We start from the raw sequence: 23077 nt of genomic DNA on the forward strand, positions 1-23077 counted from the left end.
TAATCCCCTTTTACGGATGAGGGAAATGAAGCAGAGAAGTGATTTGCCCAAGATCACACAGCAGACAAGTGGCAGAGCAGGGATTAGAACCCGGGTCCTTCTAACTCCCAGGCCAGTGCTCTATCCAGCAGGCCATACTGCTTCTCTACTAATGAAGGCAGAAGGGGAAATGACGACTTAATTAAGGAAGACGCTTGGAGGAGATGTGCTTTTAGGAGAGCTTTGAAGGTGGGGAGAGTGGGCGGACTATCTGTCTTCTCCTCTAGACTGTAAACTCCTTGGGGGCAAGGTACGTGTCTACCAACTCTGTTGTACTCTCCCAAGTGCTTAGTGCAGTGGTCTGCACCCAGTAAGTGCTCAATAAATACCACTGATGATGATGACGTTATGAGCAGCAGCATGGCTCAGTGGAAAGAGCACGGGCTTTGGAGTCAGAGGTCAGGGGTTCAAATCCTGATTCCACCAATTGTCAGCTGTGTGACTTTGGACAAGTCACATAACTTCTCTGTGCCTCCGTTACCTCATCTGTAAAATGGCAATTGACTGTGAACCCCTTGTGGGACAACCTGATCATCTTGTAACCTCCCCAGCGCTTAGAACAGTGGCTTTGCACATAGTAAGCGCTTAATAAATGCCATTATTATTATTATTATTATTATTATTATTATTATTATTATTATTATTATTATGAAGGGGGAGGGGATTCCAGGCCTGAGGAGGACCTGGGAAAGGAGGGGGCAGTACGATAGATGAGATCAATGTACAGAGTAGGTTGGTGTTAGAGAAGCGGGATGTGCCGATTAAGTTGTAGGAGGAGATCACTGAAGTAAGGTAGGAAGGGAGCGAGCTGATAAAGAGCCTTAAAGCTGTTGGTAAGGAGTTTCGGCTTGATGTGGAGGTGGATGAGCAACAATTGGAGATTTTCGAGGAGTTGGAAGACATGGACTGAATGATTTTTCAACAGTCATCTGGGAAGCAGAGTGAAGTAAAGACTGGAGAAGGGAGAGACAGGAGACAGGGAGGTAAGCAAGGAGGCTGTTGCAGACATCAGGGAAGGATAGGATAAGTGCTCGGGAGCAGTTTGGATGGAGATGAAAGGGAATATTCTAGCTTGGACTCAGGAATCTTTGACCTATTCTGCACTAAGGAAACAGTGTGGCCTAGTGGAAAGAGTCCAGGGCTGGGAATCAGAGGACCTGGGTTCTAATCCGGCTCTGCCACTTGCCTACCATGTGGCCTTAGGCATGTCACTGCATCTTCCCTTGGGAGCCGGAAAGTTCCCTCCCTCTTAGACTCATGTGGGAGATGAATTGTGTCCAATCCGTTTATACCGTATCAACCCCAGGGCTCGGAACATAGGAAGAACTTAACAAATCTCACAGCCCTTATTATTAAACATACATTCCCCCGTGTATTGAGGGGAATTAGAAGAGCATTAGGAATGCCAAGTTAAATCCACTTGGCTCAGGATTTCATCTCCAACAATGCCCCCGAAGAACGGTCGGAGAAAAATTATGAATTGAGCTCAGTGTGATGTGAATGAAAAGGTTTATTTTTCCGACGAACGAGTAAGTTAGCGGAAGCGTCTTGAGCACTTCATGCAAAAGCATTTGAACAACACAGCCTAACTGCCATGGAGCTATTTTCCATTTATGATATTTTTAAACAGCCATTAAACCAAACCCCAGAGGAATTCCTTCTGGCAAAATGTAGGACAAAAAGGTTAAGGATGGCAGTGAGCTAAGTGAGGAAACAGAGGGCTGGGAGTTAGAGGATTTCGCTTCTATTCATAGATCTGTAGTCCGCTTCCTTCCAAATGAACTTGGGCCCGTTCCTTATAGACTCTGGGCCTCAGTTTCACGTTCTGAAAATGGGGATGATAGCCAATTAGCGGCAACTTTAAGGGATGCCGTGGAGATCAGTTATGTTTATGTACGTAGGTATCAGAAACTGATCTGAACTTCTTGGGAGCAGCCTGACCTTCTGAGATGTCAGACAAAAAAAACTGACATGGCTTTTACCACCCATGTGGACAATCTGTCACAGACGCCATTAAACTCACTGATAGAATTCTAGAAGATTATTTAATTTTGGGATTTCAGATGTTGACAAATTCTGAACCCCCAGCTTCAATTCACATTCAATTTTTGTTCCCTAAGCATAGACCCCTCTCTCCATTCGGTACAGCCTCTCGAATGCATCTTTGGACTTGTTCTCAATCGATCCTATTTCAGCGCATACTGAGTCCGTGTCACCGAGTTGGTAGACGTGTTCCCTGCCTGGAACGAGCCTAAAATCTAGAGTGGGAGATGGACGTTAATAGAAACAAATAAATTATGGCCATGAATGTAAGTGCTGTGAGGCTGAAGGAGGGGTGAATAAAGGGGGCAAATCCAATTGCCATGGAACAAGAGTAAAGCAAACTATAGAAAGCATGGAAAGTTATTCTTTATTCAGTGGGAAATTTTCTTGAATAAGGAGAGTAGGAAAGCTCATAAAAGGTGCATAAAGTAAATCAGAAATACGAGAACATTTTTGGTGTCTAAGTATAGTAATGGTTGCATTTGTTAAGACTTTTCAATGTGCCAAGCACTGTATTTAGTGCTGGGGTAGGTACAATACAATTAGACCAGACATAGTTCCTGTCCCATGTGGGGCTCACAATCTAAGGGCGAGAGAGGACAGGTTGGAATCCCATTTTACATAAGAGAAAATAGGCCTGGAGAAGTGAAATGACTTGCCCGAGTTCACGCAGCAGGCAAGTGGTGGATCTGAGATTACATGCCAGGCCTTTTGACTCTCAGTGTTTTGCCCTTTCCACTAAACCGGACCACTAAAGAATAGCAAAAGCAGGAAGTTAGGAAATCAGTAGGGCCATTTGAAAATCAAGGAATACTCAGGGGTGACCAAAGAGAGCCTCATAGGGAAGCAGGGTGGCATAAGAACTAGAGCACGGGCCTGGGACTCAGAAGGACATGGGTTCTAGTCCCAGCTCCATCACTTATCTGCTGTGTGACCTTGGGTAAGTCACTTCACTTCCCTGGGCTCAGTTACCTCATCTGTAAAATGGGGATAAGCCCCACGTGGGACAACCCGATTGCCTTGTATCTACCGCAGTGATAAGCGCCTAGTAAGCTCTTAATAAATACCATAATAATAATTATTATTATTGTATCTACCCCAGCATTTAGTACAGTGCTTGACACATAGTAAGTGCTTAACAGATGCCACAATTATTACTTATTGCAGTTATTATTAGATGAGGTTCCCCCTCGTCCCCCTCTCCATCCCCCCATCTTACCTCCTTCCCTTCCCCACAGCACCTGTATATATGTATATATGTTTGTACATATTTATTACTCCATTTATTTATTTATTTACTTATTTTACTTGTACATATCTAGTCTATTTTATTTTGTTAGTATGTTTGGTTTTGTTCTCTGTCTCCCCCTTTTAGACTGTGAGCCCACTGTTGGGTAGGGCCTGTCTCTATATGTTGCCTATTTGTACTTCCCAAGCACTTAGTACAGTGCTCTGCACATAGTAAGCGCTCAATAAATACGATTGATGATGATGATGATGATGATGATGAGGTTCTCAAAAGGACGGGACGAGCATGTTGGTAGAAGAGAACCATGGAAGTTCTTCTACGGTTTCAAAAGTTCTTGGATAAGGTCTCCCCATAAGTTTTTTACTGTTTTAATTTGGGGTGGGACAGAACATACCGTCAAGGAGAGAAAACCAATTAAAAGATAGGAAACAATGGGTTGGGGAAAACGGCCTCTTTCCTGACTGAGAGGTCTAAGTATCGATGCCCTTAAGGGAACAGGGCTGGAACCAGTTTGGGAAAGTCCTTTTTAAATAGTCTGGAAGAAGGAGATCATAATACAGATTGTAATTATGCGGTGATAGGCTCTGAACTTGCAGTCATGACTCAGGAATGAGATCAGGGAGTCTTTCCAGATCGTTTCCCCAGTCACGGGCTTAATGTGTGGGAACAATCAGAAAGTCCAACAAAATTCTGGCTCTCAGTAATAATAATATTAATTATGGTACTTTTTAAGTTATTACCACGTGCCAAGCACCGTTCTAAGCACAGGAGATAATCAAGTTGGACACAGGCCCTGTCCCACGTGGGGCTCACGTTCTTATCCCCATTTTACAAATGAGGTAACTGAGGCACGGAGAAGTAAAGGAACTTGCCCAAGATAACGCAGCAGACTTGTAGCGGAAGTGGGATTAGAACCCAGGTCCTTCTGACCCCCAGAGTCGTGCTCTGTCCACTAAGCCACGCTGCTTCTCATTAGACAAGGTTTCGGGGTTGGGAGTCAGGAGACCTGGGTTCTAATTCCAGCTCCACCACTTGTCTGCTGTGTGACCTTGGGCAAGTCACTTAACTTCTCTCCTGCCTCAGTTTTCTCAACTGTAAAATGGGGATGAAATGCCTGTTCTCCCTCCTGCTTAAACTGTGAGCTCCGTGTCTGATGGGGACTGTGTCCAACCTGATTGTGTGACTTTGGGCAAGTCACTTAACTTCTCTGTGCTTCAGTTCCGTCATCTGTAAAATGGGGAGTAAGACTGTGAGCCCCCCCGTGGGACAACCTGATCTCCTTGTAACATCCCCAGCACTTAGAACAGTGCTTTGCACATAGTAAGCACTTAATAAATGCCATTATTATTATTGTTATTATTGTGTCTACCTCAGTGCTTAGAACAAAGTCTGGCACCTAGTAAGTGCTTAACAAATACCGTGATTATTAGTTCTTATTTAAGGTGCAGCATTGCCATTATAGAAAAAAATGCACATGTGCACCAGAAATACTATTGGCAGATGATTGTTATATCGTAGAAAAGATAGGGTGGAGTCAAAAAACCTAGGGAGAAAGGAAATGAAAATGATCAGGTGTTTAAAACAGGTGGTATTACGAGACTTTCAGATGAAAATGCAAAGGGTCAGAGTGAACAGGATTGAAATTGCCCAAGTCATCAAGGTCGGGGACATGATAAACACGGAATTGTTATTTCCTAAATCCCACCCAATCGGCCATCACCAGCTAAACCCTCCTTTCCCCTACTCCCGCTCCCTTCGGTGTTCCCCATGCAGATTGAATCGGTTCCCTTTAATCCCTAGATATTCACCCTGCCTTCGGCCCCACCTCAAATAATTTAATGTCCGTCTTCCTCGCTAGACTGTAAACTCCGGGTGGGCAGAGAAGGAGCCTGCCAACTCTACTCTCCCAAGCGCTTAGGCCAGTGCTCTGCACACAGTAAGCGCTCAGTATATATCAAACTCTGAACGGATCCGACATCATTTATTTATTTAATATATTTTAGGGTATTTGTTAAGCGCTTACTAAGTGTCAAACATAGTTCTAAGCGCTGGGGTAGGTGGGACACAGTCCCTGTCCCGCATGGGGCTCGCTTTCACCCTCCCGCACCCTTACGTGGGTCAGTGATATGAAACAAAAGGGGAGAGACGAGCGTTCTTTCGTCCTGTCGGCCATCAGTTGTCACTCACCTAAGCCAAACGAAACTGCGATTCTGTTTGAGGCCAATTCTCAACCTCCCATCCCCTTTCTCTGGGGGATTCCAAGGGCTTGACGTACATTCTGTATTTCAGCCGCCTCCCGGCACCCAACTCCACTTCGACTTTATAGGACAGTGGCTGCTGAGGCACCTCAGTGCTTTAGAGGAAACCTATTAACCTGTTTTGCTCATTTGACTGTTGGGAAGGTGATAACAATCAGGAGAATCATATAACCGGAGCGGTAGTCATCCCGTGGGACACGCGGTGTGGCTTGCTGCTGGAGGGGAAAAGGAGAATTTAAAGAGCACAACCTTAAATCTCTCCTCTCCTGTCCATCCATCAGTCAAGTGGTATTTATTGAGCACTTTCTTTGTGCAAAGCCCTGTACTAAGCACCAGTGTGGCCTAGTAGAAAGCCGAATGGTCTAGTGAAAAGAGCAAACGTCTGGGAGCCAGAAGACCTGGGTTTTAATCACAGCTCTGCCACTTTTCTGCTGTGTGACCTTGGGTAGGTCACTTCACTTCTCTATGCTTCATCTGTAAAATGGGGATTAAACACTTCACTCTCCGACTTAGACTTGAGCCTCGTGTGGGACAGGGACTGTGTCCAACCTGTCTTGTATCTACCCCGGTGCTTAGTATGGTGTTGGCACATAGTAAGCGCTTAACAAGGACAATTATTATTGTTATTATTATTATTATTGCAATACAGTTGGCGGTCACAATCCCTGCTTTCAAGGAGTTTAGAGTCTAATGGGATTGACTCACCGGAAGCCTGATATTCCAGCCAGTGCCACCACAGTGGAACATCTCAACCCCACGAACAACAGCTCCAGCCCTGAATCGTTGGGCCTCTAGCTCCTTGCTCTAATAATGATAATAGTAATATTATTATTATTATTATTATTATTATTATTGTCCTAAGAGCGGGGGTGGATACAAGCAAATCAGGTTGGACACAGTCTCTGGCTCACATGGGGCTCACAGTCTCAATCTTTATTTTACAGATGAGGATATATGCCAGAATATCTGCCAAGTCTGTTGTATCATACTCTCCGAAACACTTAGAAAAGTGATCTGCACAAAGTTAGTGGTCAATAAACACCACTGATTAGGAGTTTTCAGCAGCGTGGCTTAGTGAAAAAAGCCCGGGCTTGGGAGTCAGAGGTCGTGGGTTCTAATCCCGGCTCCACCACTTGTCAGCTGTGTGACTTTGGGCAAGTCACTTCACTTCTCTGTGCCTCAGTTACCTCATCTGTAAAATGAGGATTAAGACTGTGAGCCTCACGTGGGACAACCTGATTACCTTGTATCTACATCAGCACTTAGAACAGTGCTTGGCACATAGTAAACGCGTAACAAATACCATCATTGTTATTATTACTAAAACAACTGCAGTGGCTAGGTTAAACAGTGGAGTTAACTGCTTATGTAAGGTCGAAAATAACTGAGAGGAAGCCAGGATTGTGTTTGACGGGTCACATGGCAACCTAATACCACAGTGGGGACACCAGGTTAATGATGTTCTTCAGGAGTTGTTCCAGGAGCTTGCTTCCAGACATTTTTACTTCTTTCACCAATTAATTTTCTTCATAGGTTGTGAGCCCCTTGAGGGACGGAGTCCACATTTAGTTCCCACCTGCATTCCCAGCTTTAGTACAGTGTTCTGCACATAGTAAGTGCTTAATAAATGATATTATTACTATCAGTGACTATACTGGGCTGCAGTTGTTGTGGTGGTAAAAGTGCTAGACAGCAAAATCTGTGCCAGTAGAAACCAGTCAACACACTGGTATTAGTGTCCATTGGGAAGAGTATTAGATATCAGGGCAGTGTCATGCAGATGGAGCCCAGGGCTAGAGTGGAATAATGGACTAGCCAAGGCAGGTGATCGTGATGTTTGTTAAGCGCTTACTGTGTGCCAAGCACTGAACTAAATGCTGGGGTACGTACAGATTAATCAGGCCCCACATAATAATAATAATAATTCTGGTATTTAAGTGCTTACTATGTGCCAGAACTGTACTAAGCACTGGGGTGGATGCAAGCAAATTGGGTTGGGCATGGCCCCTGTGGCTCACAGTATCAGTCCCCATTTTACAGATGAGGTAACTGAAGCCCAGAGAATTTAAGTGACTTGCCCAAGGTCACACAGCAGACAAGTGGCGTAATGAGAATTAGAACACATGACCTTCTGACTCCCAGGGCCAGTGCTGTAGCCACCAAGCATGTTGCTTCCCACATGGGACTCACTGTCTAAGTAAGAGGGAGAATAGTAATCAGTTAATTAATTGTGTTTGTTGAGCGCTTGCTGTGTGCAGAGCACTGTACTAAGTGCTTGGGAGAGGACAGTAGAACAATAGACAGACACATGCCCTGCCCACAACGACCTACAGTTTAGAGGGGGAGACGGACGTTAATATAAACAAATTCATTCAGTCGTATTTATTGAGTGCTTACTGTGTGCAGAGCACTGTACCACATAAGGGCCGTGCGGCTGAGGGAGGGATGAATAACAGTAGAAATCCAAATGAAAGCGTGATGCAGAAAGAAGTGGGAGAAGAGGAAATGAGGGCTTTAGTGGAGGAAGGCCTCTTGGAGGAGATTGTGGGGAGAGTGGTCGTCTGTGAGACGTGAAGAGGGAGGGCCTTCCAGGCCAGAGGCAGGACGTGGGCGAGGGGTTGGCGGCGAGATAGAGGACGAGATCTAGCTACAGTGAGTAGGTTGGCATTAGAAGAGGGAAGTTTGTGGGCTGGGTTGTAATAGGAGAGTAGAGAGGTGAGGTTAAGAGAGGGCAAGGCGATTGAATGTTTTAAAGCCGATGGTCAGGAGTTTCTGTTTGATGTGGAGGTGGGTGGGCAACCACAATGGAGGTTTTTGAGGAGTGGGGAAACGTGGACTGAAAGGCTTTATAGAAAACTGACCCGGGCAGCAGAGTGAAGTATGGATTGGAGTGGGGAGAGAGAAGAGGCAGGTCAGCAAGGAGGATGATGCAGTAATCCAGGCAGGATAGGATTAACAAGGATCCAGTGCTTGGATTAACACAGTAGCAGTTTAGATGGAAAAAAGGATGGATTTATCTATGGGGGTTCTGAGTATTTAACTGCCTAAGTGGAGCAGAAATGCTGAATAGTAATAATAATAGAAATAATTGTCATAATTGTGCTGAAATGACAGTTTAGGGGAGATAAGTGCATTGTGAGCAGGGAACCTGTCTACCAGCTCTGTTGTATCATACCCCCTCAAACGCTTAGTATAGTGTTCTTCACACAGTAAGTGCTCAATAAATACCATTGATTGATTGGAGTTGAGAGATTAATCAGCAAGACCTTTTGGAGGAGATCTGATTCAAAAGGGAGGACAGCAATCTGCCAGTTCATTCATTCATTCACTCAATCGTATTTATTGAGCGCTTACTGGGTGCAGAGCACTGTACTAAGCACTTGGGAAGTACAAGTTGGCAACATATAGAGACGGTCCCTACCCAGCAACGGGCTCACAGTCTAGAAGGGGGGGACAGACAGCCAAACAAAACATGTGGACAGGTGTCAAGTCGTCAGAACAAATAGAAATAAAGCTAGATGCACAGTTGTGAAGAAGAAGGGAGTTTTAGGGAGGATGACAGGTATGAGCACAAAATGGGCGGGGTGAGGAGACCAGAACAAGGCACAGTGTGTAAACTGGTTTGAGAGAGGGGGAGAAAGAGGATAAATGTGTTGCCAATTTGTACTTCCCAAGCGCTTAGTACAGTGCTCTGCACATAGTAAGCACTCAATAAATACGATTGATGATAAATAGAGGCCAGAGGTGATCGAGTTCCCTAATGACGATGGATGATTTCGGAGTGGAACAGGCAACCTTGGGAGGTTTTTCAGGAGCAGGGAGATTTGTGCAGAGCACTGTTTTAGAAAAATGATCCGGTCAGCAGAGTGAAGTGTGGACTGATGGGGGGAGGTCAGCGAGGAGGCTGATGCAGTAGTTGAGTCTCTAGACTGCAAGCTCGTTGAGGGCGGAGAACGTACCTGTTAATTCTGTTTTATTCTTACAGTGCTCTGCGCAGAGTAAGCACCACTGATTGGTAGAACAAGTGTGTGGATCATATGATGGCAGAGGAGGGAGTGGAGGGAGGAATTCTGGAAAGGTTGCATAGAATCGATTGGATTTGTGAATACAGGGCTTATCAGAGAGGGGAAAATCAAGCGCAATGCATAATAACTAGTGTCCAGACTTTTGTTTTAATGCTAGATTGAAATTCCACGGAACCTGCCTTATTTTATGCAGAATCACATATTACACTATCAAAGAGCATAAGCTATTTATATTCATTACATTTGGGTTTGCAATTTGGAAGCTTAAAAATACCTCATTTTGGGAGTATTTGACAGACTTGGGGAAAGAATCAGAGTTGGTTTCAGAAATTTCCAATGTTAATTTAGCTTGCATTTTCAAGATTCACGTACAACAACATTGGCAGGGCAAGGACTTCTTCAGTAAGATTAATCCTGTCTGGCATTTTCAAGTGTCGGAGGTCCCTGTTGGCATATCCAGGCGACTTTGCTTAATCTAGGCTATCCTGCTAATCCATGCACAATCTAACAATATCCCTATTTTGGCTTTGAGGTGAGGGCCCTAGATCACAGTGTGAGGAAGAATGACATGCACACACAAGAGATGAGCAGAAATTTACCATGTTTCCTGTCACCCAGATTAGTTGTTTACTTGTGGTTTTATTAAACTCTTATTCTGTGCCAAGGACTGTGATAAACTCTGGGTAGATAGAGATCAGGCATAATCCTTATCCCACATGGGATTCTCAGGATAGAGAGGGGTAGACAAATATAGACTAGCAGCATGGCCCAATCAATCAATCATATTTATTGAGCACTTACTGTGTGCAGAGCACTGTACTAAGCACCCAATAATTATTATTATTTGTTAAGCACTTACTATGTGCCCGGCTCTGTACTAACCACTAGGGTAGATACAAGCAAATCAGGTTGGACACAGTCCCTGCCCCACGTGGGGCTCACTGTCTCAATCCCCATTTTCCAGATGAGGAAACTGAAGCCCAGCGAATAATAATAATGGCATTTATTAAGCGCTTACTCGGTGCAAAGCACTGTTCTAAGTGCTGGGGAGGTTACAAGGTGATCAGGTTGTCCCCCAGGGGGCTTACAGTCTTAATCCCCATTTTACAGATGAGGTAACTGAGGCACAGAGAAGTTAAGTGACTTGCCCAAAGTCACACAGCTGCCAATTGGCAGAGTCGGGATTCGAACCCATGACCTCTGACTCCAAAGCCCGGGCTCTTTCCGCTGAGCCAAAAGTGACTTGCCCAAGGGAGAAAGACCAGGGGCCGGGAGTCACAGGGTCTGGGTTCTAATCCCGGGTACACCGCTTTCCCACTGTGTGACCTGAGGCAAGTCCCTTAACTCCTCTGGGCCTCAGTTCCCTCATCTGGAAAATGGGAATTAACTACTTCTCCCTCCTACTTAGTCTGTGAGCTCAGTGTGATACAGGGCTATTATCTGACCTGATTATCTTGTATCTAGATGGTGAGCTCACCAAGAGACAGGGACTGTGTCTAATTTCCAACTCTATATTCTCTCCCAATGCACAGTACAGTGCTCTGTACCCCAGTAAGCACTTAATAATAATAATAATAATGATGATAGCAGCTTAATATGTGCAAACCACTGTTCTAAGCGCTGGGGAGGTTACAAGGTGATCAGGTTGTCCCCCGGGGGGCTCACAGTCTTAATCCCCATTTTACAGATGAGGTAACTGAGACACAGAGAAGTTAAGTGACTTGCCCAAAGTCACACAGCTGACAATTGGCAGAGCTGGGATTTGAACTGTGACCTCTGACTCCAAAGCCCAGGCTCTTTCCACTGTGCCACGCTGCTTCTCAAGTCAGTGGACTTCAAGTCAGTGGATTTCCCAAGTAGATCTAAAGTCAGTGGACTGTGGTGACCAATGAAAAGGAAAACATTGTTAAAATTGGTAAAAACTAAATGCTCAATTCCTGACAAAGTACATATGAGTTTGGTGAGGAGACAACTATTTCCTACACTTTGCTTAATTATACTGGTAAAAATGAAGGTGTTCATACATATTACCTAAGTAGTAGCAATCCTTTCTCAATTTGTTTCTCAGTGTACATTTGAAATAAACTAGGAAGTATTCTTAGGAATATTCATATTCTAGGAAATAAATAGTATTACCACAACCCCAGTGTTTAGGTCAGCACGAATCAAGATGACAATTTTTTTTTTAAAGAGCTGGGGAGGGGGAGAAATCAGGGTAAGTCAGGCAGAACTCTAAAATTCCCCTAATTTGAACTACATTCCAGTTTGGGAAACACCTTCCCACCTCCTTTCCTCAGACTCTGATCCACCCTGCTTTCATAAGCATTTACTAGTTCCCCGCTAGCATGCATTTTTCTTTTCCATCAGGTGTTTACCGTTATCTCTCGGGAGGCAGACTCTCACACCCACATTGCAGTGGTGGGATCGCTGATTGTGTCTCATATTAGTTTTCTGTGACATTCCTATCCGCCCAGGGACAAAGAATTGGATTCGGCTTTGTAGTTTTCTAAGTCATCTCTGTAGGGAGAGGGAGAAAAGAATAGCAGTGAGCGTTGTGTAACAATGGATCATATGACTGTGTACCGTGACTTGTCAGAGCTCTGCATAATGAGTGTATACCAGCTGTAGAGGGGATGCTGTTTTGCTTGGCTTCTTTAAGACCACTATGGTCGGGGAACAGGAGGCAACTGGAGTCAAATAATAGTAATAATAATTATTATTATTAGTCATGCGGGGCTAACAGACCCAATCCCCATTTTACAGATGAGGTAACCGAGGTCCAGAGAAGCAGGGAGGAGGCAATGGAGTGGCTTTTACTCCTGATAATAGTAACAAAAATTGTGGTATTTGTTAAGTGCTTACTCTGTGCCAAGCTCTGTACTAAGCACTGGGGTAGATATAGGATAATCAGGGTTGACACAGTCCTCTGTCCCAGTTGGGGTTCACAGTGTAAGTAGGAGGGAGAACAGGTATTGAATCCACATTTTACAGATGAGGAAACTGAGGCACAGAGAAGTTAAGTTAATTACCAAGATCATACAGCAGGCCAGGGGCAGAACAAGGATTAGAACCTAGGTCTTTTTTTTAAAAAAAAAAAGTACTTGTTAAGTGCTTACTATGTGCTGGGCACTGTACTAAGCACTGGGGAAGATACATGGTTGGACACAGTTCATGTCAAACATGGAGCTCACAGTCTTAATTTCCATTTTACAGATGAGGTAACTGAGGCACAGAGAAGTTAAATGATTTGCCCAAGGTTACACAGTGGGCAAGTAGCAGAGCTGGGATTAGAACCCAGGTCTTCTGACTCTCAGAAAATCGCTTTCCACTAGAACACATACCATTTTGCCACAAAGTAGTTTTAGGGCAGAAGTAGAAGAATTACTGGAACTTAATGGCTTAATGGAAAGAGTCCGGGCTTGGGAGCCAGAGGTCATGAGTTCTACTTCTGGTTCTGCTACTTGTCAGCTGTGTGACTTTGGGCAAGTCACTTAACTTCTCTGTGCCTGTTATCTCGTGTAAAATGGGGATTAAGACCGTGAGTCTCAACGTGGAACAACCTGAATACCTTATATCTACCTCAGCGCAGAACAGTGCTTGGCACATAGTAAGTGCTTAACAAATACTATTATTATTACTAACTTCAAGAGGGAAATTTAACAATTGGAATGGTTGGGAGCCCTGAGCATGGCAGTTGGTGAGGGAGGAATACTAGGGAAGCGTTGCTGATGCAGAGGAGGAGGCTGAGCTGTAGCAGGTCTGAGTGAATTTGAAAGGTGGACTTTGGACAGGTGTTTTGGATTTTCACCAGTAGCTCTCTGTCCCCAAGTGCAGGAGTGGGGGAATTTGACTGTGGAAGTGATTCAGAGCAGGGGGTCATGGGCACCAGGATGGCGGAGGGACAAAGGAGCAGGGAATTGGATTTAGAGGAGGAGCACTGTTGAGGCAGTGTAGAGAAGCAGCATGGCGTAGAGGGGAGAACACCGGCCTGGGAGCCAGAAGGGCCTGGGTTCTAATTCCGGCTCATTCACTTGTCAGCTGTGTGACCTTCACTTCTCTGGGCCTCAGTTATATCATCTGTAAAATGGGGATTAAGACTGTGAGCCCTGTGTGGGACATGGACTGTATCCAATTTGATTATCTTGTATCTTACCCCAGCATTTAGTACAGTGCTTGGCACATCATAACAAAAAACATTTCAAAAAAATCTGTTCCATCTGCCCCCCTGGACTGATTTTTTCACCCCCTCCAATTTTCTCAAGTCATCGTGCCTCATTTTGTACCCAAACTACCTTCTCTTAATACCCAATTCAACACCCTCAATACCATCCTCTCCATTCATTCATTCATTCAGTCGTATTTATTGAGCACTTACTGTGTGCAGAGCACTGTACAGAGCGCTTGGGAAGTCCAAGTTGGCAACATAACCACTGAACTCAAGTCCCTCTGGTCATCTCATACATATTTCATCCTAAACCAGCTTCTCCATGTGTTTGGCTTTGATCCAACTCTGAGTTCTTTTCCGAAATTCTTCCCCAGCTTTCTTCCCTCAAACGTTTAGCTTTCCTGGATCATATCTCTCCAAGCGCTCATCTCATCCCTAGCCTGGAAGCCACAGCGCAGTTACACAGGTACAGAACAAAAAGGAAATTAGGCTGGACATAAAGAAATCAAACTGTAGTCCAAAAAAATTCATTCTTTCAAGAGTTTTTAACCAAGCACCTACTCTGTGATAATACTAATAATGATGATAATGCTATTAATAATAATTATAGTAATAACTGTGGTATTTGTTAAGGCTTACTTCGTGCCAAGCACTGAACTGAACACAAGGGCAGATACCAGATCAATAAATCTAACCCAGTCCCTGACCCACAGAGGGGTCACAGTCTAAATCACAGATATCTGTAATTCATTTATTTATTTATATTAATGTCCATCTCTCCCTAGAGACTGTAAGCTCACTGTAGGCAGGGAATGTATCTGTTTTATTGCTCTATTGTACTCTCCCAATACTTAGTACAGTGCCCTGCCCCGGGTGAATGCTGAACAAATACGATTGGCTGGCTGACTGACTGAGGGGGAAGGAGAATGGGTATTTCATCCTCATTTTACAGATGAGGAAATTGAGGCCTGGAGAAGTTAAGTTCCTTTTCCATAGTCACTGGAGGTAAGTGATGGATCTGAGATGCTTATTTCTTCCCTTGTCTTCATGCCCATGCTGCTTCTAATAGGCCATGCCCTGCCAGCATTCTGCTAGCTACGAGGAAGATAATTCAGTCAGAGTCCCTGGTCCATAGGAGGTTTCTAAAGATAAGGGGGAGGAAGATATGGTGACAGGTGCCTGGAGAAGATTGAAAAGATAAAGACAAGCAAATTTGCTTCAGAAGACCAGGGCCACAAAGGAGCAATTTTCCAGTTTCTGCCCCGCCGGAACCTCTAAGGCAGTTTTGAGGAGGGAACATCTCTCCCCCCAGGTCCACGTCCCATTCGATGGAGAATAGCTGAGACCGCGTGTTGCTGCATCGGGATTCTGCCCCCGAGTCCTTTGCAGTTTCAGTCAGTCAGTCTATTTTTATTTATTGTGCGCTTACTGTATGCAGAGCTCTGTTTTAAGCGCTTGGGAGAGTACACTAGAACAACAGAAAAGACATATTCCCTGCCCACAACGAGCTTACAATCTAGAGAAGCAGCATGGCTCAGTGGAAAGGGCTGTGGAGTCAGAGGTCATGGTTTCAAATTCCGACTCTGCCAATTGTCCGCGGTGTGACTTTGGGCAAGTCACTTAACTTCTCTGTGCCTCAGTTCCTTCATCTGTAAAATGGTGATTAAGACTGTGAGCCCCCCGTGGGACAACCTGAGCACCTTGTAACCTCCCCAGCGCTTAGAACAGTGCTTTGCACATAGTAAGCGCTTAATAAATTCCATTATTATTATTATTATTATAGAGGAAGAGACAGAGTTCAATAGAAATAAATAAATTACAGATATATACCTAAGTGTTGTGGGGCTGGGAGGGGGGATGAATGAAGGGAGCAAGCCAGGGTGACACAGAAGGGAGTGGAAGAAGAGGAAAGGAGAGCTTAGGGAAGGCCTCTTGAAGGAGATGGGCCTTCTGTAAGGCTTTGGAGGCAGGAAGAGTATTCCTCTGTCAGATTTGAGGAGGGAGGGCATTCCAGGCCAGTGGCAGGATGTGGGCGAGAGGTCGGCGGCGAGATAGACGAGACCGAGCTTGGGGGTGCGTATAACCCTCTGCTACTCCCATCTGAGTCTTCATCTCTGTCGCTCTGGGAATGGGAGCAAGGCATAAAAAGTGGCTGTGAACTAATAGTTTTTTACCTTTCCGCCAGCTCCATGGGGGCCATCTGCTGCTCAGAACAAACATGGACATTGTCTACCCTGTGGATCATAATATTTCCTTGGCATCACTTTGCCCCCAAAGGACCTGAGGTTTCAGGTCTCCTGAGCAACAGTTGGAAGAAAATGCCCACTGTCCAGTTGGTTTGTTCATTCCTCTATGGGGTACGCACTTACCGATATCTGAATTATTCAGGCCCCAAAACATTTTAGAGGCCTTAAATATTTGTATACACACAGTGACGTCTAAAGAGTCTGTGACCCCCTTCACTATTCGGGGTCTGGTGAGAGAATGGGAATGGAAAGGTGTGGTGGAGCCATGGGGAATAGGATTTTTCTAGAGGTAGAATTCCTGGGATTGCGCCAGCCTGCACTGGGGAAAATGAATGAGGTCATTTATCACAGGATAATTTAAGGAATTGGGGCTCCTCCGTCCCGCACATTGGATGTGGTGCCCCACCTAGCGGGCATTCCCTTTACCTAAAATAGCAAATTGAATGGAAAATTCCCGGATTCCCGGCTCTGAGTGAGTTCATTCATTCAGCCAGTCAATCTTATTGAGCGCTTACTGTGTGCAGAGCATTCTACTAGGAGCTTGGGAGAGTACGCTCTAAGGACACATTACCTGCCCACAATGAGCTCTGGGGCGGGAGGGGGGAGCAAGACAGGGCAATGCAGAAGAGAGGGAGAAGAGGAAAGGAGGATTTAATCAGGGAAGGCCTCTAGGAGGAGGTGGGCCTTCAATAAGGCTTTGAAGTGGGGGAGACTCATCCTCTGTCGGGTTTGAGGAGGGAGGGTGTTCCAAGTCAGAAGCAGGATGTGGGCGAGAGGTCATCGTGGTCAAGATACAGTGGGACTGGGGTGGAATAGAAGTAGCGAGGCTTAGTGGAAAAATTGCATTCCTGGGAGCCAGAAAATCTGGGCTTTAATTCTAGCTCCACCACTTGGCCTGTTGTGAGGCCTTGGGCAATTCACTTAATTTCTCTCTGCCTCCGTTTTCTCATCTGTAAAATGGGGATGGAATAATACCTGTTCCCCCTCCTACTTAGACTGGGAGTCCCATGTGGGTCAGGGACTGCATCCAACCTGATTTACTGCAGTGCTCGACTCATAGTAAGCACTTAAATGCCAATATTAAATACCATTATGGAAGGCAACACTTCAGAGAGTCAGGGCCAGGTTTTCTGGGAAGTGTTGGAGGAAGCAAGGTCCATGGTATTTCAGGGGAACTATGGATTTAGGGGCCTTCATATTTGGCATTTGCAGGGTTCCAAAGATTGGGAGAATCAGGGGGAAGCAGCGTGTCCTGGTGGAAGGAGCACGAGCCTGGGAGAGAGAGGACTTGGGTTGTGGTCTTGGCTCTAACACTGCCAGCTGTTTGACCTTGCACAAGTCACGTCAATTCTCTGTTCCTCAGTTTCCTGTTCTGTAAAATGGGGATTAAACCCCCCTCCCTCCACTGTGAGCCCCATGTGGGACGTGGGCCATGTCTACCCCAGTGCTTAGTACCATGCCTGGCACATAGTAAGTGCTTAACAAATGTAGCTCAGTGGTAGAGTGCATGCTTTGCATGTATGAGGCCCCGGGTTTGATCCCCAGTATCTCCACTATCTTTAAGCGCTTAGTACAGTGCTCTGCACACGGTAAGTGCTCAATAAATGCGATTGATTGATTCTCTGTCTACAACCCCCTTCTCCGTCTGGTCTGGGGACCCCCCTTCTCCTTTCCAGCGCTTAGAACAGTGCTCTGCACATAGTAAGTGCTTAATAAATGCCATTATTATAAATACCGTAAAAAAAAATCTAGTTTATCGCTAGCTTTGCGAATGACCCAGATGATCTCTTCTGAGGCCCCAGGAAGCCCTATCCTTTATTTTTCCCTTTATTTCTTCTCAGCAGTAGAGCTGGAGAAGGGCCAATTTGGGGTTGGAAAGTATAGGGCAGAGGGAACAGAGATCCTGCTCCCTCTGACACCCTGACATTTGTCTGCTCTCTTTGGTTCACCTCTTTCCCCCATACACCAGCTCTACATTAACCCTCCTAGCTCCAGGGATATGCCACAATTGCCATTTCCATCTGCCTCGCAAACCTCTAGACTATAAACTCATCGTGGGCAGGGAATGTTTCTACCAGCTCTGTTACATTGTACTCTCCCAAATGCTTAGTAGAGGGCTCTGCGTACAGTAAGCGTTCAATGAGTAGGATTGATTGATGGATAAATAAAATGAAATCCAAGACAGGGTCCTGTTAAAAATTTTCTTTATGTTCATTATGCCATTTGTTCAATGCATGGCTTTACTGTTGCCCAGATGGGCTAGTTTTATGGTTTAACCACTGACTGTGGAACGAATTGGTCATTTCCTAAATTATCCTGCATTTGTTACATTATTACCTGCAGGAAATTTGTGTCTTGCTTCTGTGGGTCAGTACTCAGCAATCAGTAGGTGCTTGATAAAGCCATCGATTGGTCAATTGATTAAGGCTCCTTTTTACCGCTACTAGTTTTATCCGAAGGAGTTATATATTCTTCCTTAATGAGATAAAAAATTATTAATAATAATTATGGTACTTGTTAAGCTATTTTTACTGTCGCAAACACTGTTCTAAGTGCTGAGGTAAACACAAATCAATCAGTCAATCAATCAATCAACCAGTGGTATTTATTGAATACTTTCTCAGTGCAGAAAAGAAGCCCTGTCCCATATAGGGTCTCAGTCTAAAGGGAAGGTCAGGTATTCCCCACTGCCTTTATTATTATTATTATTATCATCATCATCATCATCATGTCGAGTAATATAATGATAATAGTATTTGTTAAGCACTTACCAAGTGCCAAGCACTGTGCTAAGTTCTGGTGCCAGTGTGCAATAATTAGAATGAACAGTCCCGTCCCATTCTGGGCCCACAGAACTAAGAGGGAGGGACATGAGTATTTTATCCACATTTAATAATAATGATGGTATTTGTTAAGCACTTATTATGTGCCAAGCACCATTCTAAGTGCTGGGGTAGATACAAGGTAATCAGGTTGGACACAGTCCCTGGCCCATTTGGGTTTCACAGTCTTCATCCTCAGTTTACAGATGAGACAACTGAGGCACAGAGAAGTGAAATGACTTGCCCAAGGCCACTCAGCAGACTAGTGATGGAGTTGGGATTAGAACCCACATGCTACTGACTGTTAGGCCCGTGCGTGATCCACCACGCCACACCGCTTCTCAACCATCGAGGATACTGAGGCACAGAGAAGTTAAGTGACCAACTGTGATCACATAGCAAGGAAGTAGCGTGGCTCAGTGGAAAGAGCCCGGTTTTGGGAATCAGAGGTCATGGGTTCTCATCCCGGCTCTGCCACTTGTCAGCTGTGTGACTTTGGGCAAGTCACTTCACTTCTCTGGGCCTCAGGTCCCTCCTCTGTAAAATGGGGATGAAGACTGTAAGCCCCACGTGGGACCACCTTGATTACTTTGTATCCCCCCAGTGCTTAGAACACTGCTTGGCACATAGTAAGTGCTTAAAAACTGCCATTATTATTATTGTTATTATTAAGTAGTTGAGCTGGGACTAAAATCCGGGTCTCCTGGCTCCCAACCCTGGTGCTTTGTACTCTGCCACGTTGCCTGCCAGATGCCTCTTAGAGTTGGACATCTGATTTGGAGAGTGTATCACAAATGTTCACTTACAGTACCGATAAATAAATCAATGAGAGTTCCCTGGATGTGTCTACCAAGTCTGCTGTTCTGTACTCTCCCAAGTGCTTAGGACAGTGCTCTGCCCACAGTAAGCACTCGATCGAATCGACTGATTGATTAAAATACCACAGATTGAACTGTTGACGGGCGTGAAGCAGTGTGGCCTAGTGGCAAGAACGTGGGCTTGGGAGTCAGAGGTCTTGGGTTCTAGTCGCAGCTCTGCCACTTGTCTGCTATGTGACCTTGGGCAAATCACCTAACTCCTCTGTGCCTCAGTTCCCTCATCTGTAAAATGGGGATTGTAAGTGTGAGCCTCATGTGGGACACGGACTGTGTCCAACCTGTCTACCCTAGTGTTTAGGACGGTGCTTGGCATGTAGTAAGCGCTTAACAGATACCATTATAATAATTATCACTAATTATTATTATAAAGGATAAAAGCGAGTATGGGTTTTGTTTTCTTACTGACAGGCTATGCCTTTTCCCTTACCAGACGGCTCGGAAGGACTGTTTTTTAGCAGCTTGCTGATCTGGTGTTTCTTCCCCTCCCCTCGGCTCCCTTCTCCCTGTCCGCCCTGCAGACCAGACGACGTGCTCCTCAGGCGGACTCACGACGACATCGTCCTCCTGCACTGCTTCCTCTGGCCCGTGGTGGCCTTCCTGGTGGGAGTCCTCATTGTGCTGCTGACCATCTGTACCAAGACCCTGGCCGTCAAAGCGGAGGCCATGAAGAAGCGCAAATTCTCCTAGGGGGAAACGACCCTCCAGTTTGGGACAGCGAGCCAAGATGGGGGAGGGATAGAGTGCGAGGTGCACTTGTCTGGGGCTCCCTGCTGGGCGCCTTTCGGCCTGCTGGCCCGAGAAAGGTGTCCGGAGCCGGCGACCGGCCAGAGACCCCTGGGGACGGTGCCCTATGGGATGCCCATTGACGGCTTCTTCCTCCGTAGCCATAGGAATGGCAGGGGTGCCACCCAAGACTACTCTCAATCTCTCGATAATAGAAACGAAATAATTGTGCTATTTGTTAAGCGCTCACTATGTGCCGAGCACCGTGCTGGCTACTAAGCGCTACAATCAGATCAGACACGGCCCCCGTCTCACTTGGGGCTCACAGTCTGAAGGTTAGATATATCTGAGTAACGTCTCACACGTTCACTTCACTGGCAAGACCAGTTTAGAAAACCAACCACAGTTACTTTCATTAAAACCACAATACCCTTTCTCTTGGCATCATGCAGTATCTATTATGACTAGAGGTACCTAAACTATTAAAACAGTCCCTTCTGGGTTCATTTTGTTTTTCTTTTATTTTTTTTGGCATCAAAGGCCGAAGGTAAGGCTCTGAGAATTCTTCTGTTGATTTCGCTGGGTACGAGAGTGTCAGTTGGGTATGTTGATTTATGTCACGCTCTGGACAAAACTGTATCGCTCAATTATTCTGCTTGTCAAAGTGGCTATTAATGTCCAGGAAGAATTCAGCTACCTTTATTAAAACGGCAGACTGGCTCTTGCTTGAAAGAAAGAAGAATACTATTCCCTTGATTCAGTGTTTTCAGTCTCCAGTTATTTGTGATGCTTAATTAAAGACTATCTCTCTTTTCCATAAACCTCATAGACTGGAGAGAACGTGTTTTGTTAACTGAATTATCTCTGCCTGAATATTTTTTTTTATCAGAGAGCTCGCTGAGTGTTTGAGAGTTCTAGTCAACCGCGGCCTTTCCAATGATTACAGTGCTTTCCGTTTCATATGTCCAAATGGCTGTTAGAAGCGTACCCTCTATCCTTGGGTGTAGCAAAACCACCTCATGTTTAATCCAAAAGAACCTGTCAAGACGAATGACGCTTAACTGGCTCCGCTAGTGATCATCTTTTAGGTCATAATCAGAGCTGTTGAGCTCATTCAGGACACTCTGCCATGTTAAATGTTTATTTTCTGTGTTCTTTCTCGGTCTTTCTCCATTCTCATTAGCATAAAGCAGGGAAATTCCTTGAGGTGTACAATTGTCTGAATCAGTCTAAAGTACTTCCAGATGTGTTCCAGTTCCAGCGTTCTGAGCTTCATGTGATTTAGCAGAAAGCTGATTAATGAAGCCACCTGAACTGGTGTCTGTATCATGTCACCTCACAAAACATACCCTTTATAAATACTTGATGAGGTGCAATTTTAATCCTTCATTGTAAGGCTTGGATTTCAAACCTGCCCTTTATTAAAAATATTATAAAATGCCATTGGGTGCTTTGACCTTACTATAGCCGAGCAAGCCATTGTGCCTTTTGACTCCTCTGCAACAATTTGCAAATTGGAATTTAAGGCTTAAGCCCTCTCAGCTGTTTTCCAAGGAAAAATGAAGAAAAGAACTGCATTTTCTGGGATAACAGGTTTGACCGCTGCATGGGGTATCGATCAGTTGAAATTATGAATTACACCACTTTAAGAACACTTCATTTAGGTGGTCTTGGTTCGTATTTCAGCTGGAATAAGATTTCTGTTTTACTCTCATTAAGGTATCAAATATTTGATTATGAAACCAGCAGGGACAACAAAAGCAGTTCTCTTTATGTTTGGCTAAATGCCGGGTGGGGTGGGATGGAGCGTTCAGGAGATAACACTTTTATTTTATTCAGCTATACTACCTTGACTTCAAGTCTGTTTCCTTTGCGGTAATCTTGTTGCCTTAGCAACCGATTGAAACATTCCATGCTGTGTTTCATTGAATGATTGAACATCAGAGGAAATTGCTATCTTTGGGTCATTTTGTCATTGAGGGAGATGGCGAAGGCCTCTTCATCCACTTTGTAGTTAACGTGCTCAGGATGCATGCGATTCTGTAGGGGCAGAATATAGAGCTTCTAGTTGAAAGCCTTCTGTTTGTTGGTCAAGGAGAAAAAGAGGGCACATATTTGCAGCTCAAGTCTCATAAATCCAGATTAACTAAATCCTTCCATTTTGGCCCTAGCAGGGCTTGAGCCTGCATTAGGCAATTAATTCCCTGAGTAAATGTAATAGATGAATTCCATGTAGCCAAGCTTAGTTTTATAGGTCACCCTATTCTTACCCCTCCTCGATGCCACTAGAAGTAATCTTCCATTGCTACACACAATTTATTTTGGTTGTAGGGATCAGTTGAAGAAACGTAAAAATGACAGGTCTCAACACCAAGGGAAAACTCTTCAATTATACATCTATTGCATACGCAAGATATGGAGAATTGCAAGACAGCACAAGCAGAGTAAGACCAAATTCCTTGGACTTCCTTTTTCTGGTGTTTATTTTTGATATTTAAGTGCCTACTTGGTGCTTCACTGTATTAGGCTCAGGGGTAGATATAAAATAATCAGGTTGGACAAAGTCCCTGACCCACATGGGGTTCACAGTCTAAATAGGATTTAATCCCCATTTTGCAGATGAGGTAAC

The 23077-nt window shown here is 44.8% G+C and overlaps 1 protein-coding gene across 2 annotated transcripts in view; it reads left to right on the forward strand.

The window, feature by feature from the left end:
- KCNMB4 (potassium calcium-activated channel subfamily M regulatory beta subunit 4) overlaps positions 1-21274 on the forward strand; it is a 53379-nt gene extending 32105 nt beyond the window's left edge. Inside the window, exon 2 of one of the 2 annotated variants that reach the window (XM_038756439.1) lies at positions 20244-21274. In XM_038756439.1, the coding sequence (XP_038612367.1) occupies positions 20244-20591 (348 nt within the window). In that variant the 3' untranslated portion in view covers positions 20592-21274. The remainder of the gene's footprint in view (positions 1-20243) is intronic. The other variant, XM_038756440.1, reaches the window with a different exon arrangement.
- The last annotated feature ends 1803 nt before the right edge of the window (positions 21275-23077 follow it).

Source organism: Tachyglossus aculeatus, chromosome 14 (assembly GCF_015852505.1).
Source record: "Tachyglossus aculeatus isolate mTacAcu1 chromosome 14, mTacAcu1.pri, whole genome shotgun sequence".
In the NCBI taxonomy this organism is placed as follows: Eukaryota; Metazoa; Chordata; class Mammalia; order Monotremata; family Tachyglossidae; genus Tachyglossus; species Tachyglossus aculeatus.